The sequence below is a fragment of the Tachyglossus aculeatus genome, unplaced genomic scaffold (assembly GCF_015852505.1).
Source record: "Tachyglossus aculeatus isolate mTacAcu1 unplaced genomic scaffold, mTacAcu1.pri scaffold_131_arrow_ctg1, whole genome shotgun sequence".
In the NCBI taxonomy this organism is placed as follows: Eukaryota; Metazoa; Chordata; class Mammalia; order Monotremata; family Tachyglossidae; genus Tachyglossus; species Tachyglossus aculeatus.
In genome coordinates this window covers 527,669-550,410 of record NW_024044860.1, presented here as the reverse complement: position 1 = coordinate 550,410, position 22,742 = coordinate 527,669, and the positions used below count along the sequence as shown (strand labels likewise).

The 22,742-nt window shown below is 60.1% G+C and overlaps 1 protein-coding gene across 1 annotated transcript in view; it reads right to left on the bottom strand.

The window, feature by feature from the left end:
- Positions 1–3,587: 3,587 nt before the first annotated feature.
- Positions 3,588–22,742, bottom strand: part of LOC119922939 — a 68,854-nt gene continuing 49,699 nt past the window's right edge. Inside the window, exons 4-10 of the mRNA XM_038742558.1 lie at positions 18,931–19,546; positions 18,201–18,296; positions 17,984–18,080; positions 16,526–16,580; positions 16,289–16,409; positions 14,775–14,848; positions 3,588–3,950 (exon numbers count right to left, since the gene is read on the bottom strand). Of these exons, the coding sequence (XP_038598486.1) occupies positions 3,857–3,950; positions 14,775–14,848; positions 16,289–16,409; positions 16,526–16,580; positions 17,984–18,080; positions 18,201–18,296; positions 18,931–19,546 (1,153 nt within the window). The 3' untranslated portion in view covers positions 3,588–3,856. The remainder of the gene's footprint in view (positions 3,951–14,774; positions 14,849–16,288; positions 16,410–16,525; positions 16,581–17,983; positions 18,081–18,200; positions 18,297–18,930; positions 19,547–22,742) is intronic.

Here is a 22,742-nt window from a genome sequence, read left to right as displayed (position 1 = left end):
TCCTCTCCCTCCCCTCCTCTTCCCATCCCTGCTTCTCCCCCTTCCGATTCCTCTTCTTCTCCCAATTTCTTCCCCTTCTCTCCCTCCTCCTTCCCTTCTTCTCTTCCTTGTTCCTCCCTCCCTCTTCCCCTTCTTCTCTTCCTTGTTCCTCCCTCCCTCTTCCCCTTCTCTCCCTCCTCTTCCCCTTCTTTTTTCCTCTCCCTTTTCCCTCCCTCCTCTTCCTGCGAGAAGCAGCGGGGGCTCAGTGGGTAGAGCCCGGGCTTGGGAGTCGGAGGTCGTGGGTTCTAATTCCGCCCCTTGTCAGCTGTGTGACTTGGGGCAAGTCACTTCCCTTCTCTGGGCCTCAGTTCCTTCCTCTGTCAAACGGGGATGAAGACCGTGAGCCCCCCGGGAGGACAACCCCATCACCCTGTAACCTCCCCGGCGCTTAGAACAGTGCTGGGCACATAGTAAGCGCTTAATAAATGCCGTCATTATTAAAAAACAAATACCATTATTATTCTCTGGGCCTCAGTTTCCTCCTCCGTCAAATGGGGATGAAGACCGTGAGCCCCCCCGGGGGACAACCCCATCACCCTGTAACCTCCCCGGCGCTTAGAACAGTGCTTGGCACATAGTAAGCGCTGAATAAATGCCGTCATTATTATCAACAAATACCATTATTATTCTCTGGGCCTCAGTTTCCTCCTCTGTCAAATGGGGATGATGAAGACCGTGAGCCCCCCGAGGGACAACCTCATCACCTTGCCTCTCCCCCGGCGCTTAGCACAGTGCTCGGCACCTAGTAAGCGCTTAACAAATGCCATCATTACTATTATAATATCCTTCCTTCCCTCCACTTTCCTGTCTTCTCTTCCTCTTATAATAATACTAATACTAATGATGGCATTTATTAAGCGCTTACTATGTGCCAAGCACTGTTCTAAGCGCCGGGGAGGTTACAAGGTGATGGGGTTGTCCCCCGGGGGGCTCACGGTCTTCATCCCCATTTTCCAGATGAGGGAACTGAGGCCCAGAGAAGGGAAGCGACTTGCCCAAAGACACCCAGCTGACAATTAATAATAATAATGACATTTATTAAGCGCTTACTATGTGCCAAGCACTGTTCTAAGCGCTGGGGAGGTTCCAAGGTGATCGGGTTGTCCCATGGGGGGCTCGGTCTTCATCCCCATTTTGCAGATGAGGGAACTGAGGCCCAGAGAAGCGAAGCGACTTGGCCAAAGACACCCAGCTGACAATAATAATGGCATTTATTAAGCGCTTACTATGTGCCAAGCACTGTTCTAAGCGCTGGGGAGGTTCCAAGGTGATGGGGTTGTCCCCCGGGGGGCTCACGGTCTTCACCCCCATTTTCCAGATGAGGGAACTGAGGCACAGAAAAGCGAAGCGATTCGCCCAAAGACACCCAGCTGACAATAATAATAATAATAATGATGGCATTTATTAGGCGCTTACTATGTGCCAAACACCGTTCTAAGTGCTGGGGAGGTTACAAGGTGATGGGGTTGTCCCCCGGGGGGCTCACAGTCTTCACCCCCATTTTCCAGATGAGGGAACTGAGGCCCAGAGAGGGATATGACTTGCCCAAAGACGCCCAGCTGACAATAATAATAATAATGGCATTTATTAAGCGCTTACTATGTGCTAAGCACTGGGGAGGTTACAAGGTGATGGGGTTGTCCCACCGGGGGGCTCAGTTTTCATCCCCATTTCCCAGATGACGGAACTGAGGCCCAGAGAAGTGAAGTGACTTGCCCTAAGTCACCCAGCTGACAATAATAATAATAATAATGGCATTTATTAAGCGCTTACTATGTGCCAAGCACTGTTCTAAGCGCTGGGGAGGTTCCAAGGTGATGGGGTTGTCCCCCGGGGGGCTCACGGTCTTCATCCCCATTTGACAGATGAGGGAACTGAGGCCCAGAGAAGGGAAGTGACTCGCCCAAAGTCACCCAGCTGACAATAATAATAATAATAATAATAATAATAATGATGGCGGCATTTATTAAGCGCTTACTATGTGCCAAGCACTGTGCTAAGCGCTGGGGAGGTTACAAGGTGATGAGGTTGTCCCACAGGGGGGCTCCTGGTCTTCACCCCATTTTGCAGATGAGGGAACTGAGGCCCAGAGAAGGGAAATGACTTACCCAAAGTCACCCAGCTGACACTAATAATAATAAATAATACTAATGATGGCACTTATTAAGCGCTTACTACGTGCCAAGCACTGTTCTAAGCGCTGGGGAGGTTCCAAGGTGATGGGGTTGTCCCCCGGGGGGCTCCCGGTCTTCACCCCCATTTTCCAGACGAGGGAACTGAGGCCCAGAGAAGCGAAGCGACTCGCCCCAAGTCACCCAGCTGACAAGCGGCGGGGCCGCGATTCGAACCCAGGACCTGGGACTCCAAAGCCCGGGCTCTTCCCTCCCGGCGGGCTCCGCCGCACGGATTCCCGCTTCCTCCTCTCTGGGAAAACGGGGGGGGGGGGGGGGGGGGCCGATCCCCGCCCCCACTTTCCTTCATTCATTCATTCCATCGTATTTATTGAGCGCTTCCTGCGTGCAGAGCACTGTACTGAGCGCTTGGGGAGGGCAAGTCGGCAACATGGGGGGACCGCGTCCGACCTCACCGTCTGCTCGGCACACAAAAAGGCCTCACGGGTCCGTGCCTCAGTTTCCCCCGCTCTAAAATGGCCATTCCAACTCTCCCTCTCCTTTAGACTCCGTGCCTCAGTTTCCCCTCCGTAAAACGGGGACGGCGACCCCCCCCCGGCTCTCCCCCCTAGACCGCATCCCTTCCGACGCTTATCACGGCGCTCCACGCCTCAGTTTCCCCCCCGTAAAATGGGGATCCTCTTTTAGACGCCCTCTTTTAGACGGCGAACCCCACGTCCCTTCCGACGCTTAGCGCGGCGCCCCGTGCCTCAGTTTCCCCGCCCTACGAAACGGGGACTCCGACCCCTGCCCTCCCTCGGACTGCGACCGACCCCGGGGGACCCGGCGTCCCTCCCGCCGGCGCTCCGTGCCTCAGTTTCCCCCGCCCCCGCGGTCCGGCGTCTCCCCCAGCCCCGAAACGAGGAGACGGATGCGGGCGACGTGCCTTTTTATCGACCCGGGATCCACCACCACCACCGGCACCGCGACGAGCTGGCGGCGTCCACTACGGCTCCCGGGGCCAGTGTAGACGGAGCCCGAGGGGTCTCCCCCAGTGCCAGTGTAGGAGCCGCCCAAAGAGGGGTGGGGTGGGGGTCTCCGCCTGGGCCGGTGTAGACGCCAAGGGGTGATGAGGGTGGGGGTGTCTGGTGTAGACGGAGCCTGTGTGGGGGCTGTTGTAGACGCCAAGGGGGGGGGTGTCTCCCCCAGGGCCGGTGTAGACGGATCTGGGAGGGGTCGATGAGGGTTGGGGGGTCTCCCCGGGGGCCGGTGTAGACGGGGCACGGAGGTCGACGAGGAGGGGCGACCGTCTCCCCCAGCGCCAGTGTAGTAGACGCCCAAGGAGGGGGGAGGGCTGTGGGCGTCTCCCCCGGGGCTGGTGTAGACGCCAAGGGGCGAGGAGGGCGTGGGGGGGGGTCTCCCCCTGGGCCGGTGTAGACGGAGCCCGGGGGGCGGGAGGGTCGACGAGGAGGGGAGGCCAGTGTAGAAGACGCCCAAGGTGGGGGGGGGTGTCGATGAGGGTGTAGACGCCAAGGAGCGATGAGGGCGGGGGTCTCCCCCCCTCGGAAGGCAGTGTAGACGGTGCCCGGGGCGCGGGTCTTCCTGAGCGGCAGTGTAGACGAGTCCAGGGGTCGGTGGGGGGGACGGAGGGTGGTGTAGACGGGGGGCGGTGTAGACGGAGGGCGGTGTAGACGGGGGGGGGTCCCCTAGGGGAGCAGGGTCTCGGCGGCCCGGCGCAGGGTGAGCGCCGCCCGCTCCAGTTCCGCCTCCGTCTGCTCCACGCTCACCGACACGCGGATGCTGCGGGGACACACAGAGACACACAGAGACACACGGACAGGGAGAGACGTCGGGGGAGAGACAGAGGCGAGAGACAGAGATGGGGAGAGACGGTCAGAGATCGGGAGAGATACGGTTGGGGAAGGGGGGCGGAGATGCGGATCAGGGAGAGACGGAGAGACATGCGGGGGGAGAGACGGAGATGGGGACGAGAGACAGAGACGGAGAGATGCAGGGATGAGAGACGGAGATGGGGAGAGACAGATGGAGAGACATAGGGGGGACAGAGATGGGGACGAGAGACAGAGATGGAGAGACGTAGGGGTGAGAGATGGAGATGGGGAGAGACGGGGTTGAAGAATGGGGAGAGACAGAGATGGGGGTGAGACAGAGACGGAGAGACGTAGGGGAGAGAGACGGAGACGGGGAGAGACGGAGTCAGAGATCGGGGAGAGACAGAGATGGGGAGACATAGGGGTGAAGAGACACAGATGGAGAGACGTAGGGGTGAGAGATAGAGATGGGGAGAGACGGAGTCAAAAATCGGGGAGGGACAGAGATGGAGAGAGACAAAGTCAGAGATCGGGGAGGGGAGAGACACGGTTGGAGAAGGGGGAGAGACAGAGATGGGGATGAGAGACGGAGAGATGCAGGGGTGAGAGACAGAGATGGGAGAGACAGAGATGGAGAGACGCAGGGGTGAGAGACAGGGACGGGGAGAGACGGAGTCAGAGATCGGGGAGGGGAGAGATACGGTTGGAGAATGGGGAGAGACAGAGATGGGGATGAGAGACAGAGATGGAGAGACGTAGGGGGAGAGACGGAGATGGGGAGAGACGGAGTCAGAGATCGGGGACGAGAGAGAGATGGAGAGATGTAGGGGGGAGAGAGAGACGGGGAGAGATGGAGTCAGAGTTCGGGGGAGATGGAGACCGGGATGAGAGACAGAGATGGAGAGACATAGGGGGGAGGGGGAGAGACAGGGTGGGAGATTGGGGAGAAACAGAGACGGGGAGAGACAGAGATGGAGAGAGACAGTTAGAGATCGGGGAGGGGAGAGATACGGTTGAGGAATGGGGAGAGACAGAGATGGGGATGAGAGACAGAGACGGAGACGTGGGGGGAGACGGAGATGGGGAGAGACGGAGTCAGAGATCGGGGAGGGGAGAGATATGGTTGAGGAATGGGGAGAGACAGAGATGGGGGTGAGAAACAGAGACGGAGAGACGCAGGGGGGAGAGACGGAGACGGGGAGAGACGGAGTCAGAGATCGGGGAGAGACAGAGATGGGGAGACATAGGGGTGAAGAGACAGAGATGGAGAGACGTAGGGGTGAGAGATAGAGATGGGGAGAGACGGAGTCAAAAATCGGGGAGGGACAGAGATGGAGAGAGACAAAGTCAGAGATCAGGGAGGGGAGAGACACGGTTGGAGAAGGGGGAGAGACAGAGATGGCGATGAGAGACGGAGAGATGCAGGGGTGAGAGACAGAGATGGAGAGAGAGATGGAGAGACGTAGGGGTGAGAGACAAAGATGGGGAGGGAGATCAGGGAGGGGAGAGACGGGGTGGGAGATCGGGGAGAGACAGAGATGGGGAGAGACGGAGTCAGAGATCGGGGAGGGGAGAGATACGGTTGGGGAGTGGGGAGAGACAGAGATGGGGATGAGAGACAGAGACGGAGAGATGCAGGGAGAAGAGACGGAGGTGGGGAGAGATGGAGTCAGAGATCGGGGAGAGACAGGTGGAGAGACGCAGGGGGAGAGACGGAGACGGGGAGAGACGGAGTCAGAGATCGGGGAGGGGGGAGACGGGGTGGGAGATCGGGGGGAGACGGAGATGGGGATGAAAGAGATGGAGAGACGTAGGGGTGAGAGATTGGGGAGAGACAGAGATGGGGACGAGAGAGATGAAGAGATGCAGGGGTGAGAGACAGAGATGGGGAGAGATGGAGTCAGAGATCGGGGAGGGGAGAGACAGCGATGGGGATGAGAGACAGAGATGGAGAGATGCAGGGGTGAGAGACAGAGATGGGGAGAGACAGAGATGGAGAGACATAGGGGGGAGAGATGGAGATGGGGAGAGACGGGGTTGAAGAATGGGGAGAGACAGAGATGGGGGTGAGAGACAGAGATGGAGAGAGATGGAGTCAGAGATCGGGGAGAGACAGAGATGGGGAGACATAAGGGTGAAGAGACAGACGGGGAGAGACAGAGATGGAGAGACGTAGGGGTGAGAGACAGAGACGGGGAGAGACGGAGTCAAAAGTCGGGGAGGGACAGAGATGGAGAGAGACAAAGTCAGAGATAGGGGAGGGGAGAGACACGGTTGGAGAAGGGGGAGAGACAGAGATGGGGACGAGAGACAGAGACGGAGAGACGGAGATGGGGAGAGAGATGGAGAGACGTAGGGGTGAGAGACAAAGACGGGGAGGGAGATCGGGGAGGGGAGAGACGGGGTGGGAGATCGGGGAGAGACAGAGATGGGGAGAGACGGAGTCAGAGATCGGGGAGGGGAGAGATACGGTTGGGGAATGGGGAGAGACAGAGATGGGGATGAGAGACAGAGACGGAGAGACGCAGGGGTGAGAGACGGAGGTGGGGAGAGACAGAGATGGAGAGACACAGGGGGGAGAGACGGAGACGGGGAGAGACGGAGTCAGAGATCGGGGAGGGGGGAGACGGGGTGGGAGATCAGGGAGAGACAGAGACGGGGATGAGAGACAGAGATGGAGAGACGTAGGGGTGAGAGATCGGGGAGAGACAGAGATGGGGACGAGAGAGATGAAGAGACGTAGGGGTGAGAGACGGAGATGGGGAGAGATGGAGTCAGAGATCGGGGAGGGGAGAGATACGGTTGGAGAATGGGGAGAGACAGAGATGGGGATGAGAGACAGAGATGGAGAGATGCAGGGGTGAGAGACAGAGATGGGGAGAGACAGAGATGGAGAGACATAGGGGGAGAGATGGAGACGGGGAGAGACGGAGTCGAGATCAGGGAGAGATGAAGACGGGGATGAGAGACAGAGATGGAGAGACAGGGGTGAGAGATAGGGGAGAGACAGAGATGGGGCGAGAGACAGAGATGGACAGACATAGGGGGGAGAGACGGAGACGGGGAGAGATGGAGTCAGAGATTGGGGAGGGGAGAGGTCAGGGAGAGACGAAGATGGGCATGAGAGACAGAGATGGAGAGACGTAGGGGTGAGAGATCGGGGAGAGACAGAGATGGGGAGAGACAGAGATGGAGAGAGACAGAGATCGGGGAGGGGAGAGATACGGTTGGAGAATGGGGAGAGACAGAGATGGGGATGAGAGACAGAGACGGAGAGATGCAGGGGGAGAGACGGAGATGGGGAGAGACGGGTCAGAGATCGGGGAGAGACGGAGATGGAGAGACGTGGGGGGAGAGACGGAGACGGGGAGAGACGGAGTCAGAGATCGGGGAGAGACAGAGATGGAGAGACGTGGGGGGAGAGACGGAGACGGGGAGAGACGGAGTCAGAGATCGGGGGAGACGGGCATGAGAGACAGACATGGAGAGATGTGGGGGTGAGAGATCAGGGAGAGACAGAGATGGGGGTGAGAGATGGAGAGACGTAGGGGTGAGAGACGGAGATGGGGAGAGATGGAGTCAGAGATCGGGGAGGGGAGAGATCGGGGAGAGACGAAGACGGGCATGAGAGACAGAGATGGAGAGACGTAGGGGTGAGAGACATGGGGAGAGACAGAGACGGGGATGAGAGAGAGATGGAGGGGTGAGAGACGGAGACGGGGAGAGATGGAGTCAGATCGGGGAGGGGAGAGACGGGGTGGGAGACCGGGGAGAGACAGAGACGGGGAGAGACAGAGATGGGGAGAGACAGTCAGAGATCGGGGAGGGGAGAGATCCGGTTGGAGAATGGGGAGAGACAGAGATGGGGATGAGAGACAGAGACGGAGAGATGCAGGGGGGAGAGACGGAGTCAGAGATTGGGGAGGGGAGAGATACGGTTGAGGAATGGGGAGAGACAGAGATGGGGATGAGAGACAGAGACGGAGAGATGCAGGGGGAGAGACGGAGACGGGGAGAGACGGAGTCAGAGATCGGGGAGACGGGCAAGAGAGACAGACATGGAGAGATGTAGGGGTGAGAGATCGAGGAGAGACAGAGATGGGGATGAGAGATGGAGAGACGTAGGGGTGAGAGACAGAGATGGGGAGAGACAGAGATGGGAGAGACAAATGGGGAGAGACAGTTAGAGATTGGGGAAGGGAGAGATACGGTTGAGGAATGGGGACAGAGATGGGGATGAGAGACAGAGACGGAGAGATGCAGGGGGGGAGATGGGGAGAGATGGAGTCAGACCGGGGAGAGACAGAGATGGAGAGACGTAGGGGTGAGGGGGAGAGACGGAGTGGGAGATTGGGGAGAGACAGAGACGGGGAGAGACAGAGATGGGGAGAGACAGTCAGAGATCGGGAGGGGAGAGATACGGTTGAGGAATGGGGAGAGACAGAGATGGGGATGAGAGACAGAGACGGAGACGTGGGGGGAGACAGAGATGGGGAGACATAGGGGGAGAGACAGAGATGGAGAGATCGGGGAGGGGAGAGATATGGTTGAGGAATGGGGAGAGACAGAGATGGGGATGAGAGACAGAGACAGAGAGACGCAGGGGGAGAGACGGAGATGGGGAGAGATGGAGTCAGAGATCGGGGAGGGGAGAGACGGTGGGAGATCGGGGAGAGACAGAGATGGGGACGAGAGACAGAGATGGAGAGACGTAGGGGTGAGAGATGGAGACGGGGAGAGGAGAGACAGGGTTGAAGAATGGGGAGAGACAGAGATGGGGGTGAGAGACAGAGATGGAGAGATGTAGGGGGGAGAGACAGAGATGGGGAGAGACAGAGGCGGGGAGAGATGGGAGTGGGAGACAGAGACAGGGAGAGGATGAGGAGAGACACACCCCGGGAGGAGAGAGACAGAGACAAGGGCGGCGGCCCAGAGATGGAGACGGGGGAGAGACAGAGATGAGGAAGAGAGATACGGAGGGGGGGCAGAGACGGTGAGAGACGGGGGAGGACCAGAGATGTGGAGAGACAGATACGGGGGTCAGAAACAGAGACAGAGAGACGTAGGGGGGAGAGACAGAGATGGGGAGAGGATGCGGAGAGAGACAGAGACAAGGACGGCGGCCCAGAGATGGAGACGGGGGAGAGACAGAGACGAGGAGGAGAGATACGGAGGGGGGGCAGAGACGGTGAGAGATGGGGAGGACCAGAGATTGGGAGAGACAGATACGGGGGTGAGAGACAGAGACGGAGAGACGTAGGGGGAGAGACAGAGACAGGGAGAGGATGCGGAGAGACACACCCCGGGAGGAGAGAGACAGAGACAAGGACGGCGGCCCAGAGATGGAGACGGGGGAGAGACAGAGACGAGGAGGAGAGATACGGAGGGGGGGCAGAGACGGTGAGAGACGGGGAGGACCAGAGATTGGGAGAGACAGATACGGGGGTGAGAGACAGAGACGGAGAGAAGTAGGGGGGAGAGACAGAGACGGGGAGAGACAGGGAGAGGAGGAGGAGAGACAGAGACAAGGACGGCGGCCCAGAGATGGAGACGGGGGAGAGACAGAGACAAGGAGGAGAGATACGGAGGGGGGCAGAGACGGGGAGAGACGGGGGCGAGGGGAGAGACACGGGGAGAGAGAGAGAGAATGTCATAGACGGCCCCTCGGCTCCCCATTATCCAGCCCCCGCCCCCAAACTCTCTGTTATCCGGCCCCTTCTGCCCCCGGACTCTGGATTATCCGCCCCTTCTCTCCATTATCCGGCCCTCCCACCCCCCCCCCCTGGACTTTCAATTCAGCGCTCAGCACAGTGCTTTGCACATAGTAAGCGCTTCATAAATGCCATCATTATTAGTATTATTATCCGGCCCCCTCCTCCCTGACTCGATCATCCGCCCCAACTCTCGATTATCCGGCCCTTTAGGGCCACCCTCCGATTATCCGTCCCGACTCTCCATTATCCGCCCCCTGGACTCTGGATTATCCGCCCCTCCTCTCCATTATCCGGCCCGTCCAGCCCCGACCCTCTGTCATCCGGCCCTCCCGGACTTTCGATTCAGTGCTCGGCACAGTGCTTTGCACATAGTAAGCGCTTAATAAATGCCATCATTATTAGCATTACTATTATTATTATCCGGCCCCTCCTGTCTGACTCGATCATCCGCCCCAACTCTCGATTATCCGGCCCCCCTGCCCCCTGACTCTCCATTATCCACCCCCTGGATTCTGGATTATCCGCTCCTTCTCTCCGTTATCCGGCTCTCCCACCCCACCCCGGACTTTCGATTCAGCGCTCGGCACAGTGCTTTGCACATAGTAAGCGCTTAATAAATGCCATCATTATTAGTATTATTATCCGGCCCCTCCTCCCTGACTCAATCATCCGCCCCAACTCTCGATTATCTGGCCCTTTAGGGCCACCCTCCGATTATCCGGCCCCTCCGCTCCCTGACTCTCCATTATCCGCCCCCCCTGGATTCTGGATTATCCGCTCTTTCTCTCCATTATCCAGCCCATCCAGCACCGACCCTCCGTTATCTGGCCCCCCACCCCAGACTTTCGATTCAGCGCTCAGCACAGTGCTTTGCACATAGTAAGCGCTTCATAAATGCCATCATTATTAGTATTATTTTTATCCGGCCCCTTCTGCCCCCAGACTCTGGATTATCCGCCCCTTCTCTCCATTAACCGGCCCGTCCAGCCCCGACCCTCCGTTATCTGGCCCCCCCACCCCAGACTTTCGATTCAGCGCTCAGCACAGTGCTTTGCACATAGTAAGCGCTTCATAAATGCCATCATTATTAATATTATTAACCGGCCCCCTCCTCCGACTCGATCATCCGCCCCAACTCTCGATTATCTGGCCCTTTAAGGCCACCCTCCGATTATCCGGCCCCTCTGCCCCCTGACTCTCCATTATCTGCCCCCCTGGACTCTGGATTATCCGCTCTTTCTCTCCATTATCCGGCCCGTCCAGCCCCGACCCTCCGTTATCCGGCCCTCCCACCCCACCCCGGACTTTCGATTCAGCGTTCGGCACAGTGCTTTGCACAAAGTAAGCGCTTAATAAATGCCATCATTATTAGCATCACTATTATTATTATCCGGCCCCTCCTGTCCGACTCGATCATCCGCCCCAACTCTCGATTATCCGGCCCTTTAAGGCCACCCTCCGATTATCCGGCCCCTCCGCCCCCTGACTCTCCATTATCCGCCCCCCTGCACTCTGGATTATCCGCCCTTTCTCTCCATTCTCCGGCCCTCCCACCCCTCCGACTTTCGATTCAGCGCTCAGCAGTGCTTTGCACATAGTAAGCGCTTAATAAATGTCATCGTCATTAGTATTATTTTTATTATTATCCGGCCCCCCCCCGTCCGACCCTCCGTTATCCGGCCCTCCCGCCCCCCAATTTTGGATTATCCGGCCCGGCTCTCCATCATCCGCCCCAACTCTCGATGATCTGGCCCTTTAGTGCCCCCCGCCCCCCCGATTATCCAGCGCTTAGCACATAGTAAGCACTGAACAAATACCTAAATTATTATTATTGCTATTGTTACTAACCGGCCCCTCTGCCCTGACTCGATTACCCGCTCCCAACTCTGGATTATCCGTCCTGTCCATCCCCAACCCTCCATTATCCGCCCCTCCCACCCCACAATTTTGGATTATCCGGCCCGACTCTCCATCATCCGCCCCAACTCTCGATTATCTGGCCCTTTAGCGGCCCCCCCACCCCCGATTATCCAGCGCTTAGAACAGTGCTTGGCACATAGTAAGCACTGAACAAATACCAAAATTATTATTATTGTTATTATTATTATTACTATTAACCGGCCCCTCTGCCCCGACTCGATTACCCGCTCCCAACTCTGGATTATCCGTCCTGTCCATCCCCGACCCTCCACTATCTGGCCCTCCCGCCCCCTGACTTTCGATTATCCGGCCCCTCTGCCCCGACTCGATTATCCGCTCCCAATTCTGGATTATCTGTCCTGTCCATCCCCGACCCTCCATTACCCGGCCCTCCTGCCCCCTGACTTTCTATTATCCAGCCCCTCTGCCCCGACTCGATTACCCGCTCCCAACTCTGGATTATCCGTCCTGTCCATCCCCGGCCCTCCTGCCCCCCACTTTCGATTATCCGTCCCCTCCGCCCCCACCTCTGGATTATCCGTCCTGCCCATCCCCGACCCTCCGTTACCCGGCCCTCCCTCCCCCCAACTTTCGATTATCCGGCCCGACTCTAGATCATCCGCCCCAACTCTCGACTCTCTGGCCCTTTAGTGCCCCCCCCCCCCCCGATTATCCAGCGCTTAGCACATAGTAAGCACTGAACAAATACCAAAATTATTATTATTATCCGGCCCCTCTGCCCCGACTCGATTACCCGCTCCCAACTCTGGATTATCCGTCCTGTCCATCCCCGACCCTCCCGCCCCCCTGCCTTTCAATTATCCGCTCCCAACTCTGGATTATCCGTCCTGCCCATCCCCGACCCTCCATTACCCGGCCCTCCCGCCCCGCAACTTTCGATTATCCGGCCCGACTCTAGATCATCCGCCCCAACTCTCGATTATCCAGCCCCGATAGGTCCACCCCCCCCGATTATCCGGTCCCTGACTCTCCATTTTCCGCCCCTCCCGCGCCCCAATTTTGGATTATCCGGCCCGACTCTCCATCATCCGCCCCAACTCTCGACTCTCTGGCCCTTTAGTGCCCCCCACCCCTACCCCGATTATCCAGCGCTTAGCACATAGTAAGCACTGAACAAATACCAAAATTATTATTATTATTATTATTTTTAACCGGCCCCTCTGCCCCGACTCGATTACCCGCTCCCAACTCTGGATTATCCGTCCTGTCCATCCCCGCCCCTCCCGCCCCCTGACTTTCGATTATCCGGCCCCTCCGCCCCGACTCGATTACCCGCTCCCAACTCTGGATTATCCGTCCTGTCCATCCCTGACCCTCCGTTACCCGGCCCTCCCGCCCTGCAACTTTCGATCATCCACCCTGACTCTCGATCATCCGCCCCGACTCTCGATTATCCGGCCCCCGACTCCCCATTTTCCGCCCCCCCCGCCCCCCAGGCTCTCGATCATCCGGCCCGTCCATCCCCAACCCCCCATTATCCGGCCCCTCCTGCCCGCCTCTCGATTATCCGCCCCGTCCATCCCCAACCCTGCATTATCTGCCCCTCCCACCCCACAACTTTGGATTATCCAGCCCGACTCTCCATCATCCGCCCCACCTCTCGACTCTCTGGCCCTTTAGTGCCCCCCCCCCCCACCCCCGATTATCCAGCACTTAGCACATAGTAAGCACTGAACAAATACCAAAATTATTACTATTACCCGCTCCCAACTCTGGATTATCCATCCTGTCCATCCCCGCCCCTCCCGCCCCCCTGCCTTTCGATTATCCGCTCCCAACTCTGGATTATCCGTCCTGCCCATCCCCGACCCTCCGTTACCCGGCCCTCCCGCCCTGCAACTTTCGGTCATCCACCCCGACTCTCGATCATCCGCCCCGACTCTCGATTATCCGGCCCCCGACTCCCCATTTTCCGCCCCTCCCGCCCCCCTGCCTTTCGATTATCCGCTCCCAACTCTGGATTATCCGTCCTGCCCATCCCCGACCCTCCGTTACCCGGCCTTCCCGCCCTGCAACTTTCGATCATCCACCCCGACTCTCGATCATCCGCCCCGACTCTGGATTATCCGGCCCCCGACTCCCCATTTTCCGCCCCTCCCACCCCCCTGCCTTTCGATTACCCGCTCCCAACTCTGGGTTATCCGTCCTGTCCATCCCCGACCCTCCGTTACCCGGCCTTCCCGCCCTGCAGCTTTCGATCATCCGGCCCGACTCTCGATCATCCGCCCCGACTCTGGATTATCCGGCCCCCGACCCCCCATTTTCCGCCCCTCCCGCCCCCTGCCTTTCGATTATCCGCTCCCAACTCTGGGTTATCCGTCCTGCCCATCCCCGACCCTCCGTTACCCGGCCCTCCCGCCCTGCAACTTTCGGTCATCAACCCCGACTCTCGATCATCCGCCCCGACTCTCGATTATCCGGCCCCCGACCCCCCATTTTCCACCCCTCCCGCCCCCCTGCCTTTCGATTATCCGCTCCCAACTCCGGGTTATCCGTCCTGCCCATCCCCGACCCTCCATTACCCGGCCTTCCCGCCCTGTAACTTTTGATCATCCGGCCCGACTCTCGATCATCCGCCCCGACTCTGGATTATCCGGCCCCCGACTCCCCATTTTCCGCCCCTCCCGCCCCCCGCCTTTCGATTATCCGCTCCCAACTCTGGGTTATCCGTCCTGCCCATCCCCGACCCTCCGTTACCCGGCCTCCCACCCCTGCAACCTTCAATCATCCGGCCCGACTCTCGATCATCCGCCCCGACTCTCGATTATCCGGCCCCCGACCCCCCATTTTCCGCCCCTCCCGCCCCCTGCCTTTCGATTATCCGCTCCCAACTCTGGATTATCCGTCCTGCCCATCCCCGACCCTCCGTTACCTGGCCCTCCCGCCCAGCGACTTTCGATCATCCGCCCCGACTCTCGATTATCCGGCCCCCGACTCCCCATTTTCCGCCCCTCCCGCCCCCCAGGCTCTCGATTATCCGGCCCGTCCATCCCCGACCCCCCGTTATCCGGCCCCTCCTGCCCGCCTCTCGATTATCCGCCCCCCAACCCTCGACTCTCCGGGGCCAACTCTCCATTATCCGCCCCCGGCTGTCGATTATCCGCGGGGGGCGGGGGGGCGTCCACAGCAGCACCCACCTGGGCGGGGGCAGGTGCTTCTCCTCCTTGTCCAGGTACCGGGCCTGAGTCAGCGCAATCCCCCTCTCGAGGCACTGCCCGGCGGAGGCGGGCGGGACGGACGGCAAGCGGGAAAGAGAGAAGGAAGGAGCGTTCAGTAAGTACCCCGGGCGGGCGGACGGACCGAGCGTTCAGCACAGCGCTCCGCGCTCGGTAGGCGCTCAATAAATACGACCGGACGCGTTACATCGCGGTGTCGTCCTCTCCCGAGCGCTCAGCACAGTGCTCCGCGCTCGGTAGGCGCTCAATAAATACGACCGGACGAATAAATGCGTTTAATCGTGGTATCGTCCTCTCCCGAGCGCTCAGCACAGTGCTCCGCGCTCGGTAGGCGCTCAATAAATACAACCGGACGAACAGACGTGTTATATCGCCATATCATCCTCTCTCGAGCGCTCAGCACAGTGCTCTGCGCTCAGTAAGTGCTCAATAAATATAACCGGACGAATAAATGCGGTCAATTGTGGTATCGTCCTCTCCCGAGCGCTCAGTACAGTGCTCCGCGCTCGGTAGGCGCTCAATAAATACGACCGGACGAACGGACGCATTACATCGCGGTGTCATCCTCTCCCGAGCGCTCAGCACAGTGCTCCGCGCTCGGTAGGCGCTCAATAAATACGGCCGGACGAATAAATGCGTTGCATCAGGGTGTCGTCCTCTCCCAAGCGCTCAGCACAGCGCTCCGCGCTCGGTAGGCGCTCAATAAATACAACCGGACGAATAAATGCGTTAAATTGCGGTGTCGTCCTCTCCGGAGCGCTCAGCACAGTGCTCCGCGCTCGGTAGGCGCTCAATAAATACAACCGGACGAATAAATGCGTTAAATCGCGGTGCTGTCCTCTCCCGAGCGCTCAGCACAGTGCTCTGCACATTGTAAGCGTTCAATAAATATAACTGGACGAATAAATGCGTTACATCGCGGTGTCGTCCTCTCCCGAGCGCTCAGCACAGCGCTCCGCGCTCGGTAGGCGCTCAATAAATACGACCGGACGAACAGACGTGTTACATCGCGGTGTTGTCCTCTCCGGAGCGCTCAGCACAGTGCTCCGCGCTCGGTAGGCGCTCAATAAATACGACCGGACAAACACGTTACATCGCCGTGTCGTCCTCTCCCGAGCGCTCAGCACAGCGCTCCGCGCTCGGTAGGCGCTCAATAAATAGGACCAAACAAATAGACGTGTTATATCGCGGTATCGTCCTCTCCCGAGCGCTCAGCACAGTGCTCCGCGCTCGGTAGGCGCTCAATAAATATAACCGGACGAATAAAAGCGGTAAATCGTGATATCGTCCTCTCCCGGGCGCTCAGCACAGCGCTCACTACGTACTGAGCGCCCGGCAAGCACGGCAGCGGATAAAGGGAAAGCGTGCGACACGGCCGCGCGCCTCGGTCTCCCCCCCACCCCGCGCGCGCGCCTCGGTTTCCCCGCCCGCCGCCGCCGGGGGTGGGTGGGGGGGTGGAGGGGGGCGTCTCTCACGTAGTCGACGAGGCGCTGCAGGATTCGCACTTGGTCCCGGCGGGCCCCGGCGGCGGGGCGGGCCAGCTGCAGGTGGAGGGCGGGCGAGCAGGGCTCCCCGACCACGGCCAGCCCGGGCGTCCTGGCGATAGACACGCGGCGGGGCGTCCAGCACAGCGCCCCGGGGGTGGGCGGAGGGGGGAAACTGAGGCCCGGGGGCGTCTCCCCCACCCCCCGCCCCCCCGAAGCCCGGCTCACCCCTGCAGGGCCCGGTGCATTTGCTCGCACTTCTTCCGCAGCACCTGGAAGAGGCCTAAGAGCGCACGCGTGTGCAGACACACGCGTGTGCGTGCACATGGAAACACACGCGTATACATGGACAGAAGCGCATAGGCGCATGCGTAGATACACACAGGACACGCATACGTGGGCACAAGCGCATACGCACAGGCGCACACAGAGGCACGGACACGCATATACATGTATACGACACACGCGTGTGCGTGTACATGGAAACACACGCGTATACATGGACAGAAGCGCATAGGCGCATGTGTAGATACACACAGGACACGCATACGTGGGCACAAGCGCATACGCACAGACACACACAGAGGCACGGACACGCATATACATGTATACGACACACGCGTGTGCGTGTACATGGAAACACACGCGTATACATGGACAGAAGCGCATAGGTGCATGCGTAGAAACACACAGGACACGCATACGTGGGCACAAGCGCATACGCACAGACACACACAGAGGCACGGACACGCATATACATGTATACGACACACGCGTGTGCGGACACACGCGTGTGCGTGTACATGGAAACACACGCGTATACATGGACAGAAGCGCATAGGCGCATGCGTATGTACACACAGGACACGCATACATGGGCACAAGCGCATACGCACAGACACACACAGAGGCACGGACACGCATACACATGTATACAGTCAGATACACACAGAGACACACACACATACGTACAGATACACGTGTACATGCATACGCATGGGCACTCGGTAAACACGCACAGACACACGTACACATAGACACGCACACACACAGCCACACATGCACAGAGACACGCGCACACGGACACACACACGGACAGGGACATACACACGGGCACGGGCACAAGCGCATGCACAGACACTCACACATACATACACACACACACACACACACACACACGGACACACGGGCCCACAGACACACGCGCATGCGTGCGTACACTCAGGGACACACATGCACGGACGCAGATGCAAGCGCATGCACAGACGCACCCACGCGCGCACACACACACACACACACACACACACACACACACACAGACACACACAGACGCAGACACGGACACACGGGCCCACAGGCACACACGCATGCACGCGTACACTCAGGGACACACATGCGCACATGCAGACACAAGCACATGCACAGACGCACCCACGCGCACAGGCACACACACACATGCACACAGACCCACGCACACATGGACAGAAGGGCCTGCACAGACACACGCACACACACACAGACAGACACGGACACAAGGGCCCACAGACACGCGCAGGCGCGCGCGCGCCCTCGGGGACGCACACGCGCACACGTACACACACAAGCAAGGCCGCACGCGTGGCCAGGGACACGCCTCCACACAGAGGACACGCGTGCACACAGCCGCGCGGAGGGGTCCGGCCGTACCCGGGTCGTCCTCCATGACGTCGAGGGCCTCGATGGCGGCGGCGGCCAGCAGCGGCGGCAGGGAGGCGGAGAAACAGTAGCCCTGCCCCGACAGGCGCTGGGGGAGGCGCCGCGGGGTCACCGCGGGGTCACCGGGGGGTCACCGGGGGGTCACGCGGGGGTCACGGAGGGGTCAAGGCCGTCAGCCCCCCGCCCCCGGGCCCGCCCGCGGCGCCACCTGGTGGTCGACGACGAAGGAGCGCCCGCAGCAGAAGCCGCCCACCGAGGCCAGCGCGTTCTCCATGTTGGCGCTGATCAGGTCGATGTCCTCGATCTGCCGGGAATGGCGGGCCGCGGGAAGCGGGAATGGCGGGCGGGAAGCGGGCGGGGGTGGACGGGAAGTGGGCGCGGTGGACGGGAAGCGGGCACGGTGGACGGGAAGTGGGCGCGGGTGGATGGGAAGTGGGCACGGGAGGGCGGGAAGTGGGCATGGTGGAGGGGAAGTGAGCACAGGCGGACAGGAAGTGGGCATGGTGGACGGGAAGCAGGAGTGGGTGGATGGGAAGTGGGCCCGGGCAGATGGGAAGTGGGTGTGGGCGGACAGGAAGTGGGCAGGGTGGACGGGAAGTGGGTGCGGGCTGATGGGAAGTGTGCATGGGTGGATGGGAAGGGGGCACGGGCAGATGGGAAGTGGGCACGGTGGATGGAGAGTGGGCGTGGGTGGATGGGATGTGAGCGTGGGTGGACAGGAAGTGGGTGCGGGCAGACGGGGAAGTGGGTGCGGGTGGACGGGAAGTGGGCGCGGGCGGACGGGAAGTGGGCACGGGTGGACGGGAAGTTAGCACGGGCGGACGGGAAGTGGGCATGGTGGATGGGAAGTGGGCGCGGGCAGACAGGAAGTGGGCAGGGTGGACGGAAAGTGGGTGCGGGCGGACAGGAAGTGGGCATGGTGGACAGGAAGTGGGTGCGGGCGGCCGGGAAGTGGGCATGGTGGACAGGAAGTGGGCGCGGGTGGAGAGGAAGTTAACGCGGGCGGACGGGAAGTGGGAATGGTGGATGGGAAGCGGGCGTGGGTGGACGGGAAGCGGGCATGGTGGACGGGAAGCGGGCGCGGGTGGGCGGGAAGTGGGCGTGGTGGAAGGGAAGTGGGCGCGGGCGGACGGGAAGTGGGCATGGTGGATGGGAAGTGGGGGCGGGTGGATGGGACGTGAGCGCGGGTGGATAGGAAGAGGGCGCAGGCAGACGGGAAGCGGGTGTGGGCGGACGGGAAGTGGGCACGGACGGACGGGAAGTGGGCGCGGGCGGGAAGCGGGCACGATGGGGGCGCGGCCCGGGGAGGGGGAGGGTCGGGGCGGCCGCCCGCGGTCCCGGGTTCGACTCCCGGCCCCCGCCGGGGCGGAGGGGAGAGGTCGGGGGTCGGGGGTCGGGGCACTCACGTTGATGCCGAAGTGCTCGGTGACCCCGCGGCCGTGCTCGCCCAGGACCCCGAAGGAGAGGCTCTCCTCCAGGAAGATCCGCGCCTTGTAGCGGTACTTCAGCCGCACCTCGGGGACGGAGGAGAGACGACCCCCGGGTCGGGAGAGACTCGGGGAGACGGGGGGGGCCGAGAGACATCGGGGGGGGCCGAGAGACACCGGGGGAGGAAAACGGGGACAGAGACGGGGGGGGGGGGGGGACAGAGAGACACCGGGGGAGAAAAATGGGGACAGAGACAGAGGGGAACAGAGAGACACTAGGGGAGAAAACTGGAGACAGAGACAGACAGAGGGGAACAGAGAGACACGGGGGGACAGAGAGACACTGGGGGGGACAATGGGGACAGAGACAAAGGGGGACAGAGAGACAAGGGGGGACAGAGAGACACCGGGGGAGAAAACTTGGGACAGAGACAAAGGGGAACAGAGAGACAAGGGGGGGGGTCAGAGAGACACGGGGGGAGATAAATGGGGACAGAGACAGAGGGGAACAGAGAGACATGGGGGAGCAGAGAGACACCGGGGGAGGAAAACGGGGACAGAGACAGAGGGGAACAGAGAGACAAGGGGGGGCAGAGAGATACTGGGGAGAAAAATGGGGACAGAGACAGAGGGGAACAGAGAGACATGGGGGAGCAGAGAGATACTGGGGAGAAAAATGGGGACAGAGACAGAGGGGAACAGAGAGACATGGGGGAGCAGAGAGACACCGGGGGAGGAAAATGGGGACAGAGACAGACAGAGGGGAACACAGAGACACGGGGGAGCAGAGAGACAACGGGGGAGGACAATGGGGACAGAGACAGACGGGGGGGAACAGAGAGACACGGGGGGGGCAGAGAGACACCGGGGGAGAGAAATGGGGACAGAGACAGGGGGGAACAGAGAGATAAGGGGGGGCAGAGAGACACCGGGGGGAGAAAAATGGGGACAGAGACAGAGGGGAACAGAGAGACACGGGGGAGCAGAGAGACACCGGGGGAGGAAAATGGGGACAGAGACAGACAGAGGGGAACAGAGAGACACCGGGGGAGAAAAATGGGGACAGAGGGGAACAGAGAGACAAGGGGGGGCAGAGAGACACCGGGGGAGAAAATTGGGGACAGAGACAGAGGGGAACAGAGAGACACGGGGGGACAGAGAGACACCGGGGGAGAAGAGTGGGGACAGAGACAGACAGAGGGGAACAGAGAGACACGGGGGTGAAAAATGGAGACAGAGACAGAGGGGAACAGAGAGATAAGGGGGGGACAGAGAGACACCGGGGGAGGAAAATGGGGACAGAGACAGAGGGGAATAGAGAGACACCGGGGGGACAGAGACACTGGGGGAGAAAAATGGGGACAGAGACAGAGGGGAACAGAGAGACACGGGGGGGCAGAGAGTCACCGGGGGAGAAAAATGGGGACAGAGACAGACAGAGGGGAACAGAGAGACACGGGGGGGCAGAGAGACACCGGGGGAGACGAATGGGGACAGAGACAGACAGAGGGGAACAGAGACAGGGGTTAGAGACACTGGGGGAGGAAAATGGGGACCGAGACAGAGGGGAACGGAGAGACAAGGGGGGACAGAGACACCGGGGGAGAAAAACGGGGACAGAGACAGACAGAGGGGAACAGAGAGACACGGGGGGGCAGAGAGACATTGGGGGAGGAAAATGGGGACAGAGACAGAGGGGGACAGAGAGACATGGGGGAGCAGAGAGACACCGGGGGAGGAAAACGGGGACAGAGACAGAGGGGAAACAAAGAGACAAGGGGGGACAGAGAGACGCCGGGGGAGAAAAATGGGGACAGAGACAGAGGGGAACAGAGAGACAAGGGGGGGCAGAGAGACACCGGGGGAGAAAATTGGGGACAGAGACAGACAGAGGGGAACAGAGAGACAAGGGGGGGGCAGAGAGACACGGGGGAGAGAAACGGGGACAGAGACAGAGGGGAACAGAGAGACACGGGGGGAGCAGAGAGACACTGGGGGAGAGAAATGGGGACAGAGACAGAAGGGAGCAGAGAGACACGGGGGGCAGAGAGACACCGGGGGACAGAAATGGGGACAGAGACAGACAGAGGGGAACACAGAGACACGGGGGGGCAGAGAGACACTGGGGGAGAAAACTGGGGACAGAGACAGACAGAGGGGAACAGAGAGACATGGGGGAGCGGAGAGACACCGGGGGAGGAAAATGGGGACAGAGACAGACAGAGGGGAACACAGAGACACGGGGGAGAAAAATGGGGACAGAGACAGAGGGGAAACAAAGAGACAAGGGAGAGCAGAGAGACACCGGGGAGAAAAATGGGGACAGAGACAGACAGAGGGGAACAGAGAGACACGGGGGGATCAGAGAGAGACTGGGGGAGAGAAATGGGGACAGAGACAGAGGGGAGCAGAGAGACAAGGGGGGACAGAGAGACGCTGGGGGAGAAAACTGGGGACAGAGACAGACAGAGGGGAACAGAGAGACACGGGGGAGCGGAGAGACACTGGGGGAGGCAAATGGGGACAGAGACAGAGGGGAACAGAGAGACGTGGGAGCAGAGAGACACCGGGGGGGGAAAATGGGGACAGAGACAGACAGGGGGAGAGAGAGACAAGGAAGGACAGAGAGACACCGGGGGAGAAAAATGGGGACAGAGACAGACATAGGGGAACAGAGAGACACGGGGGAGCAGAGAGACACGGGGGGAGGAAAATGGGGACAGAGACAGACAGAGGGGAACAGAGAGACACGGGGGGAGGAAAATGGGGACAGAGACAGAGGGGAACAGAGAGACACCGGGGGGAGAAAATGGGGACAGAGACAGAGGGGGACAGAGAGACATGGGGGAGCAGAGAGACACTGGGGAGAAAAATGGGGACAGAGACAGAGGGGAACAGAGAGACACGGGGGAGCAGAGAGACACCGGGGGAGAAAAATGGGGACAGAGACAGACAGAGGGGAACACAGAGACACGGGGGGACAGAGAGACACCGGGGGAGGGAAATGGGGACAGAGACAGAGGGAAACAGAGAGACACTAGGGGAGAAAAACGGGGACAGAGACACACAGAAGGGAACAGAGAGACACGGGGGAGCAGAGAGACACCGGGGGAGAAAAATGGGGACAGAGACAGAGGGGAACAGAGAGACAAGGGGGGACAGAGAGACACTGGGGGAGGAAAATGGGGACAGAGACAGACAGAGGGGAACAGAGAGACAAGGGGGAGCAGAGAGACGCCGGGGGGGAAAATGGGGACAGAGACAGACAGAGGGGAACAGAGAGACATGGGGGAGCAGAGAGACACCGGGGGGGAAAATGGGGA